The sequence below is a fragment of the Eleginops maclovinus genome, chromosome 8, assembly GCF_036324505.1.
Source record: "Eleginops maclovinus isolate JMC-PN-2008 ecotype Puerto Natales chromosome 8, JC_Emac_rtc_rv5, whole genome shotgun sequence".
In the NCBI taxonomy this organism is placed as follows: domain Eukaryota; kingdom Metazoa; phylum Chordata; class Actinopteri; order Perciformes; family Eleginopidae; genus Eleginops; species Eleginops maclovinus.
Window position 1 is genome coordinate 20,854,880 of NC_086356.1, and position 10,058 is coordinate 20,864,937.

At 38.6% G+C, this 10,058-nt stretch overlaps 1 protein-coding gene across 1 annotated transcript in view; it reads left to right on the forward strand.

Moving 5' to 3' along the window:
• Positions 1-2,560: 2,560 nt before the first annotated feature.
• zmp:0000001301 (uncharacterized) overlaps positions 2,561-10,058 on the forward strand; it is an 11,687-nt gene continuing 4,189 nt past the window's right edge. The window contains exons 1-15 of the mRNA XM_063890373.1: positions 2,561-2,622; positions 3,154-3,226; positions 3,335-3,374; positions 3,876-3,954; positions 5,175-5,263; positions 5,439-5,585; positions 5,732-5,783; positions 5,899-5,999; positions 7,218-7,303; positions 7,667-7,748; positions 7,834-7,919; positions 8,003-8,090; positions 8,397-8,445; positions 8,552-8,642; positions 9,763-9,863. Coding sequence (XP_063746443.1) covers positions 2,561-2,622; positions 3,154-3,226; positions 3,335-3,374; positions 3,876-3,954; positions 5,175-5,263; positions 5,439-5,585; positions 5,732-5,783; positions 5,899-5,999; positions 7,218-7,303; positions 7,667-7,748; positions 7,834-7,919; positions 8,003-8,090; positions 8,397-8,445; positions 8,552-8,642; positions 9,763-9,863 — 1,226 coding nt within the window. The remainder of the gene's footprint in view (positions 2,623-3,153; positions 3,227-3,334; positions 3,375-3,875; positions 3,955-5,174; positions 5,264-5,438; positions 5,586-5,731; positions 5,784-5,898; positions 6,000-7,217; positions 7,304-7,666; positions 7,749-7,833; positions 7,920-8,002; positions 8,091-8,396; positions 8,446-8,551; positions 8,643-9,762; positions 9,864-10,058) is intronic.

Below are 10,058 nucleotides of genomic sequence, written 5' to 3' on the forward strand. Positions count from 1 at the left end.
TGATATCAGCCAACAACAACAATGCACATAACAATGACAGACCTACGCGAATAGGCTACGATGGAGATTGCTAAAGTAAGGATTAAACATATGACGTATTTATTTAGATCAAATGCTCAAAACCCCCATGTTACAAGCTGCTTCATACAGTAGGCACCGATGATCTTTTACCCTGTGGCTCGCGATTGTTTGGTTTCCCTGACAACCAAACGAGCCCTGCCAGCCCTGCGCAAGAATCCGTGTATCATTCGTTCATTTGTTATCCGATTGTTTCATTTTCCATTTTTGGGGGTGCATAATCGAAAAAACGAGAAAACGAAAAACGAGAAAACGAACCGTAATCCGATTTCTGGTTTTGGTTTTGAAATCGGAAAAACGAGAAAACGAACCGTTATCCGATTTCTGGTTTTGGTATTGAAATCGGAAAAACGAGAAAACGAACCGTTATCCGATTTCTGGTTTTGGTTTTGAAATCGGAAAAACAAATGAACGAATGATACACGGATTGTACCGCTCGTAGTTTCCCTGCTGTGCTAGGCTCGCTAGCGTTGGAGTTGGTCGTTCCCTTTTCAAGATGTGTAGCTTTACTTGAAAAGTTCGTTTTGAAAATGGCGTTGTAATTATATCTTCTACCAAATTGATCTCTTGTCCTCCTTCAGCCATTGTGGGTTGAAAAAAATAGCTTGTAGAAATCTACACAAATTAGCTCGCTCAAGTTCTAATTCTGTTTGCTAGCTTTGCCCATAGACTGTATGGCTCTGCCTACTGCCTAGCTCTGCCTCTCAATAGTGCGTATCCAATCAGAAGATGTGCACGTGCTAACGTTAGCGTATGCCTGCTAGCTGGCCCGTTGTCGCCACCTCGAAATCTGATTGTTTAACGCCACAGTTTTGTTTGCGTTCACTTTAAGCTACAGCCGCCCGCACTGTTGATTCTGAAGGCCTAAGGGCAGATTTCTTTGACCCTAGCAACACATTATGGCTGAAATATGATTGGATAAAAGCTCTAACATAAAGGCCAGCCCTCCAAATCTCGTTCTGAGGCTGGAAGCAGCGCAGCCAAGACGAACGCTATAAAATGAAGAGAATAGACTATGGGGAATAATTTAATACGTATTTGTGGAAAAAATATATCAAAATTTAATTTATATTCTGATGATGTTTAGGCCAGCAGAGAAGGCCTTGCTGGCCCTGACGGCCCACCACTGATATAGCTATATATATATATATATATATATATATATATATATATATAATTAGCTGGAAAAACAGTCACTATTTTGAGTTTGTGTCAGCTAAAGATGATAATATTCGTAGGTTCGTTGTACTCTCTGTGCTGGAGACAAAGTGCTATCTAGCTTCAAAAACACTACGACGAATTTGAAGAAACATTTGGAGTCGCAGCACGGCACAGTCAAACTTACAGAGCAAGTCCCACCAGGTGGTGCGAAGCAGAGAGCTGCGACTAAAGCAGGAGGTCCCCCACCACCCAAACAACAAAAGCTGGACTTCGGTGCAAAACCAGAAAGTGGGGGAGAGTTGAAGAAGATGGTCGGGCAGTATGTTGGACTCATTTTTATGTTGAGGCGGCGGGGTGTTGTCGGCAGCTGCTGAAAGTAACTAATAAAGTAACTTGTAATCTAACTTAATTACTTTTAAAATCAAGTAATCAGTAAAGTAACTAATTACTTTTTAAAGGAGTAATTAGTAATCACTTATCAGATTACTTTTTCGAAGTAACTGTGGCAACACTGCCCATCATGTGTTTTATCTGTTGAAATATAAATGAAGTACAGGTTTGAGTAAATGTACTTCCTGACATTTTACCACTGAGCAAGTAACATTTTGAGATGCCAGCTTGAGAACGACTGACGTCAAAAATCATCTAACAGAAAACCAACCCAATGCAGCCGGAGTCATTTTTAATGAGAGGAGCTAACAGCAGTAAAAGTTTGATCCAGAGAGAAAGCCGTTAGGTTGGAAACTCTGACAGTCCGACCCAAGGGTTAGTTTGCTTCTGTGTACATTTTCATGTTTCAATATATTTCAGGTTTTATGATTTTCAAACACAAGTCTGGACAGTAATCTTTATAATGCTGTTCATATTCTGTCTCCAGTCTGGTATAATTAATAACTAAATGTGATCAGCCGAACAAAAGAGCCTCACCTGAAGAATCTGTCTCACAAAAGAGAGTATGTTTGGAGGCATTGCTTAGCAACAGTGTACCTGCAGAGGAAAGTGTATCTTACCTGTAAGCTGAGACTCAGAGGACAGCGGTTCGACTGTGAGCTGAGAGGACTCATCTGTGGGGATAGAAGAAGTAAAACATCACGAAGCCAGCATCCTGACAGGCACGCAGCAGCAGGTAGGCTTCATCCTGCACATGTACTCTTGAGACAGCTTACAATAAATCCATCAGAGAGCCAACAAGGACTCACAACCCTGACAAACAACACCTTTTACCAATGTATTCATCTTCAACTAAAATCTAACAGCCTTCTGTTGCACCTGCACAATGTGTGTGTGTGTGTGTGTGTGTGTGTGTGAAGCAGATTTGAAGATGGCATTAGCCAGCGGTCATTGGCTGGAGAAAGAGATGAGGGGAGAGGCCCCGGGTCCCAGGTGGGTCGCATTGTTTCGTCCCCTCAAAGTGAATGATTCCTCTTAAGGGCGATTCTAGAGGGGGGGGAACAACATTGTCCAGTGCCCCTGTAATACTGCGCTTTAACCCCCCTGCAGACCCCTTAAAACGAACAAAATATTATAAAACAATAATAATCTTTTCAATTATGTAGTAAATGTAATTACATTTTAAAATGTAACAAATTATGTTAAACGAAACAATAGAAATACACCAATCATGGTATTTTGTGTTTTTTTGCGCTCTATGACCTTATACTACACAAAAAAAATTGAAATCTTGAACACTGTCATTTCAACTTTTGTCCCACATTAAATATGCCCCTGTCATAAAATAACTGGCCTCAGCACTGCCCCCCCAAGTAAAATGAGTCTAGAACTGCCACTGATTACTCCCATCTGCAGAATAATTCTGAGACACGTGACGAAACGTATTCAAGGCTTTATGTGAAGTGCCTGGCGTCGTTCTGTTATGGTTGCTCATTATCAGACTGTCTTTGTCTTCCGTCACAGACAGGGCCACGCAGTAGCTGTGGCAGGAAACGTGGCCTTTCTGTTCGGAGGGGCCTCAAGCATCAAGCAAGGGGTGACTTTTTTTAAATTGTATTTTCAAAGCCTGTTTTTTCATTCCACCCGCTTCACATTTAGACTCCTCTGAGACATGTTGTCTGTTGTTCTGTGTTTCCTCAAGGAGGACGTCCCTGTTTACTACAGCGACTTCTACATGCTCACAGGTAAACATGAAAGATGATGTCCGACTTATACTGAGGCCCAGAAGGTCTGAAAATGTATTATATAATTTCCCTTTATACCTGTTTTTTGTGTGTAGAACTATGTTTATGATTTTCTGTAACATTTTGAATCACAAGTAGTGCAAAGCAGTAACGTTTTACCAGCAGTTCCCATTTTGCTCTTTGTTTTGTTTCTTTGCAACTACAAACGACTTCTGCCTAAAGTTCCACTCTATTTCACTGATTTGGAGTGTATCATGCAAAGGTTTTGGTTACATTTACAAAATGAAATCTCTATGAAAAATGACATTTTGGGTGTTCAGAAGGAATTACAATAAATCCATATTATTTGAATGTATTTATTTATTTAAACATCCTGCATCACAGGAAATTGAGCAAATATACAGATGTGAAAATTGTTCAGAATCCTTAGTGACTGGTGCTGTTTTAAAGCTGAGCTGTTAAATTAGAAATAATAACTTGAGATGTTATTGTTGTTTGTAGTTTCTCCTGATGATGTGGTGTGGGAAGAGATTCCTCAGAGCGGAGAAGTTCCCTCAGCCAGAGAAGGACACACTCTCTGGTAAACTACAACTCTGGGTTAGCTTATTACTTGTCACTAAGCATTGGGGAATATCTGAGAAAAATATTACATTTTCTCCTTTGCACTAGAAAGTAAATCATTGGAATTTAATAGATGACCAGCTTTGAAAAGAACAAGGTGTTACAGTTCGCTTCTGTTAGCTTATCTGCAAATAAATAGCATACAGCATAACAAATAGCAGCAAAGAGCAAGATCAAAAAGATAATATGGGGGAATGAAAAAGTTAGAAGGTTTCTTTCAACCATAAAAACTAGATTACAGTTTGTTCCTGTAAAAACAGCGGGGGCCAATGGTTCCATATCCTAAAGGAGCATCATTTTACTTTTATTTGGCTAGTGACGTGCAACGTCTACTTGTTCTATACTCTGGTTATACTGCCAGATAACAGGCCTGTGTTGAATGTGTTTTTGAGAACACTTTAATGATCAATAATTATAAAACATATCAGAGATATTATTCTGAAATGGACCAATCAAACAATGACTACTTTTACTGTCACTACTTTAACTACATTTAGATGAGAGTACTTTCTACTTTCACTGGAGGAACATTTAGAATACTTTTACTGTGACAGAGTATTCCTACACTCTGGCACTTCTACTTTTACTCAAGTACAAGATCTGAGTACTTCTACTTTACTCAAGTACAAGATCTGAGTACTTCTACTTTACTCAAGTACAAGATCTGAGTACTTCTACTTTACTCAAGAACAAGATCTGAGTACTTCTACTTTACTCAAGTACAAGATCTGAGTACTTCTACTTTACTCAAGTACAAGATCTGAGTACTTCTTCTTTTACTCAAGTACAAGATCTGAGTACTTCTACTTTACTCAAGTACAAAACCTGAGTACTTCTACTTTACTCAAGTACAAGATCTGAGTACTTCTACTTTACTCAAGTACAAGATCTGAGTACTTCTACTTTACTCAAGTACAATATCTGAGTACTTCTACTTTGACTTAAGAACCACATCTGAGTACTTCTACTTTACTCAAGTACAAAACCTGAGTACTTCTACTTTACTCAAGTACAAGATCTGAGTACTTCTACTTTACTCAAGTACAAGATCTGAGTACTTCTACTTTACTCAAGTACAAGATCGGAGTACTTCTACTTTGACTTAAGAACCACATCTGAGTACTTCTTCCCCCGCTGAGTACAGCTCTGTATTACAGCTTGATCTTGCCTCCTTTGAAGTGTTGTGAAAGGGAAGCTGTATCTGTTTGGAGGAGCGTCCAGCCCCGACGCAGCAGAGTGTGTCCCTGGAGTTTACAGCTTTGATATAGGTGAGGGCGTTACAGCATTGTGAAAAAGATACATCTATTTGGAAAATGTGCATCAGGGGAAATTACTGGTGTTACAGTCAGACACGGAAAGCTAATATATTTTTTATTTCAATAAAGTAAGATTCACATAAAGTCTAACAGTAGCTACTGTGATGATATTTCCATTTTCTAACAGTGTCTCTGACCTGGGATCACTTAGCGGTTGGAGGGGTGGCCCTCAGAACCCTCAGACACAGCTCTGTGTCTGTGGGGGACAACATCTATGTGTACGGCGGCACTCTGGGAGGGAATCCAACTGATGACCTCATGGTCTTCAATACAGGTCCATATATCATGATCATCATCATCATCATCGTCATCATCATCATCATCGTCATCGTCTTTTATTCATTCATTAACATTGAATTACTTTATTAAGTCTGGTTGTTTGATTTCTTTTTTTTTGCGTTTTATCTCCACTCTTTTCAGCTTCTCTCACCTGGACGCCGGTAAAGACGAGTGGATCGCTGCCCCCCGCCCTGTAAGACACGTATTTAGAGTTTTTCAAAGCAAAGCAGTAATGTTGTGTCCTTGAACTACAATACACATGGTTTTGAATACAGTTATTTTGAACGTTTGTGTGTGTGTTTGCGTAGGTGTGGTCAGAGTTTTGCTCTGGTCGGAGATCAGGTGTTCATGTTTGGAGGTTGTGAAGCAAATGGAGACTTCTGTAAAGACGTCTATGTTCTCAGAACAGGTCAGCAATCTATTTCAAATAATTCATTAGCATTTATATTTTAATAGTAGAAATTAAAACATATTTATTTTATAATAAACGCTCTGATTTCACTTCAATGATGTCCCTCCAGGACTGCCATAATCATACCATTCTAGGGTTGGAACGTTGTACAATGTAATTTAACATTATATTTCATATTAGCTACATTCTAGAGTTATAATCTCTGGAATCGTAACATTGTTAAATTGTATCCAAATATTTGCAATGGTAACATTTAAGAACTTAAACTTATTGAATGATTCTAGAATTCTAATGTTTTAGAAACTTTCTTTGTTCATATTTCTAGAAATGTAATCTTAACAATTGATATCAAGAACACTGTATGAATAAAATGTAACATTTTAGAAATGCAATAGAATATTTTATATAGTAACATTTGAGAATTTAATCTAACATTCTTAACATAATTGTTGCATTAATTGTAACATGGTAACAATATAAAGCTGAATTTATTGTAGGATTCTAGAATTGTAAGATTTCTTCAACTGTATTATGTAATAATTGTAACATTCTAGAATCATATTCTTAACAGAGAATCGGAACTATGTAGAGTTATATATTAACTGTCTATAATCATTACATTGCAGTGTTGGAACATTGAATTGAAACTTAACAAACTAGAATTGTACTATTTTGTAATTGTTGCAGAATGTTCTAGAATTGATTTCCAGAATTTATTTTAAGTATTCTATCATTTGAAATACTTAAGCATTGTAACTTAACATTCAGGAGTTGTATTTTTTCATCTTTTTAACATTCTAGAATTCTAATCTTAACAATCTAAAATTGTAACATGATAGGGTTCAAATTAAACATTCTATAACTGTAATTTAGATACGAAAGGTAAAAAATCCCCAGAAAGCAACCGTATACCTGCTGCTATCATCCCTTCATAGTGCTAGCAATGTCAGCACAACATGCCAGTCCTACAGCCAACATTTCCCGGTTGTGAATTTGTATTTGTAAATTGATATTCACGCTGGAGTACAGACACATTAACGGGGAAGTCATGACATGGATCCTCTCAGGTTCTGGAGAGTGGAAAAGCAAACTGGTTCTTATGTGCTTTGCAAATTCAATTGACTGGGAACCAACCTAGGCCCAGCATGAACCTGGGACGTAGCCGGTTACAGTGGGAAGGGACTGACTCCTGACCTTGTACGTCTCCTGCTTTAGAAAACTTGGTGTGGCAGAGATGGGAGGTGAAGGGAGAGACACCTGCAGCCTGCTGTGGACAAACCCTGACTGCACACCATGACAAAGTACATGTATGCGCACAAACATAAAGAAACACACAAAGTTGGTTCAGCTTTTTAAATTGCCACCACATCTCTCTTTGTAACCATGGCAACCACAGAAGTCACAGCGAGGGATAGCATTCGGAGCAGATTGTAGGGATATCTGAAGTATGCAGGGATTTGTATCTTTGTTTTGCTGTTTGGCAGGGAATAACCAATGTGTACACATCAGGACTGAAGATGTGAAGTCAATCAAAGGATTAATTAATGAAAGAAGTTGTTGTATATTTTTACCATATACTGTACATAAAGTCAAAGTTTTTACCCCATTTATGGATCATTTCTTTTTTTGTTCTTTGTTTTCATACTTTATTCAATTCCATGAAGGACATTTACCTGTTTGGTGGCAAAAGCGCAAATGAGGACGGCACAGAGACGTCTTCGAATGAAATCCATAAACTCAGTATTTGTGAGTGAGATGCTGCTAATGAACAGAATTACTGAAAGAAAAGATGAGTTATGTTCTTCAACTATTTGACATTGTGTCTCTGCAGCAAAGATGAAGTGGAAGGTTCCTCTGTACGTTGGGATTCCTCCGGCCCGACGACACGGACACACTGCCTTCATTCTCCACAGTCATGTCGGTGTGCCACTAAACTTTGGAATTATATCATTTATGTCTATTATTGGTACGTCCAAAAAAATCTCTTTTCTGGTTGACAGTTGTATGTGTTTGGAGGTAAAAATGAAGAGCAGGAGTTTAATGACTTGAAGGTGATGAAACTCATAAACCCCTCCGAGAGACAACCAGGTACATCATTTATATTTAATCTATGAATATATTAACTCTGTATTTATACTAATCTGAGAGTGTTGAACAGAACAATCCAAAAATCACTGGAGCTAAAATGTAAAGTTTGTCCTGACACTGAAAATGTAACCTCCTTTTCCTCCTAGAGATGTAATGTTCTTCTTTATCGATGTTTTCATCACTATACCGTTCATACACAAACATTTTAGTGCTAGAGGTGTTGCTGGACATGCTGTCATTAAAATGGAAGTTTTTACCCTGGGAAGCAGTCACAAACAATAAAACAACAGGACGTTTTGTCCACAGTGATGAAGGAGATTCTGTCAGAGTTTGGTCTGCAGGGAGTCAGCCACAGGTCAGCAGCTGCTTCATTTGTGTGTGTACAGTTTCAGTTTCATGTCACGCTCTGTTTGAGTCTCACCTCTCAGTTTCCAAACTTTTTTTTTTTTTTTCGTTATCAGCTTCACTCCAACAAAGATCCCTAACGTCCGCTACGAGCTGAGCGAGTCCGCTCCGGTTATTCAGTCCTGGAGCACAACAGCTAATCCACAGGTAATGCTTATTCATCTGCATTTGATCTGTTTTATTTGTGATGGCATCCACTCTTTTTGAGAATGATGAATATTTGTTATGCATAGTCCTTCAATAAAGATTTAATAACACACACACACACACACACACACACACACACACACACACACACACACACACACACACACACACACACACACACACACACACACACACACACACACACACACACACACACACACACACACACACACACACACACACACACACACACACACACACACACACACACACACATATTAATTATAAAGTTTTTTCTATGAAACCACATCATCTGTGTGTGTATATCTAGTGGTATCAGTGGGGTTGTAAAGATTGAGAAGTAACTAGTGGATAAAATGTTGAAGGCCGTAAGCAGGGGTGTCCAAACTTTTTTCACTGAGGGCCACATACAGAAAACCATAAGAAGGACTGGGCCCCTCACTAGAGGAGAAGCATATCACTTTAAAGGTTAAGTTATAAGTCTGCAAAATCAATCAAATGTAGGTAAATGATGTTCGATGCCTCCATCCCAGCTCTCCATAGGGTTTCATTTATCTTGTTGGCAGCCCATTCCTTAAAACAGAAGCCTCATTTAGCTGATAATAAGGGGAAATATGAAGGGTCTATTTCAAGCTTGTATGGGAATTGGGCCTTTTTTTTTATCAACTAAGATTGTTAGAAAATGTTTTCAACTTTAAATGACTGAATGTATTTGACATTGTGCTTATTAACAAATAAATACTACTGTGTAATATATTTTAATCTATATTTAAGAAGTACATTTTAAGACAAGCACAAGTTTCATAAGTGGGCCATATTCCATTATACTTTTAGAATTTGCTGAGGGCCAATTCAAAATGGACAGCAGATCGCATTTAGCCCCCGGGCCACAGTTTGGACACCCCTGCCATAAAGCAAAGAACAGATATGGTCAAGAAACGGATGTGCATGAGGAGGAGTAGATGAAGAAGAAGATGCAGGATTGACAGAACTATAATTCAATTATTAGTCAACAGCAGTAGCAGTAGTTGTGGCAGTACGTCTGGTACTTGATATCGCCCACGGTCTGTCTCATATAATAACCCGTTTCCTCCTGCAGGTGCTGGTCCGCAGAGACTTCAGTGCAGTTCGAGATCAGGCCATGCAGATGGTACAGAAAGCCTTCACTCTGCTGGACCAGCAGTTCCAGAAACTGGATCGGTATATCATCATGTTTGATTACCTTTATTAAGTTGGTTTTAAATCAGATCTTGAATGTCAATACGAGTAAAAAGAACCTACTTCATTTCAGAAGAAAACTGATACAGTTAGGGTCACTTTGAAGACTTGATTTGGTTTGCTGATTCACTTATTAACCCTCTGAATATATTGCAACCAAACTTTGTATTAATTTGT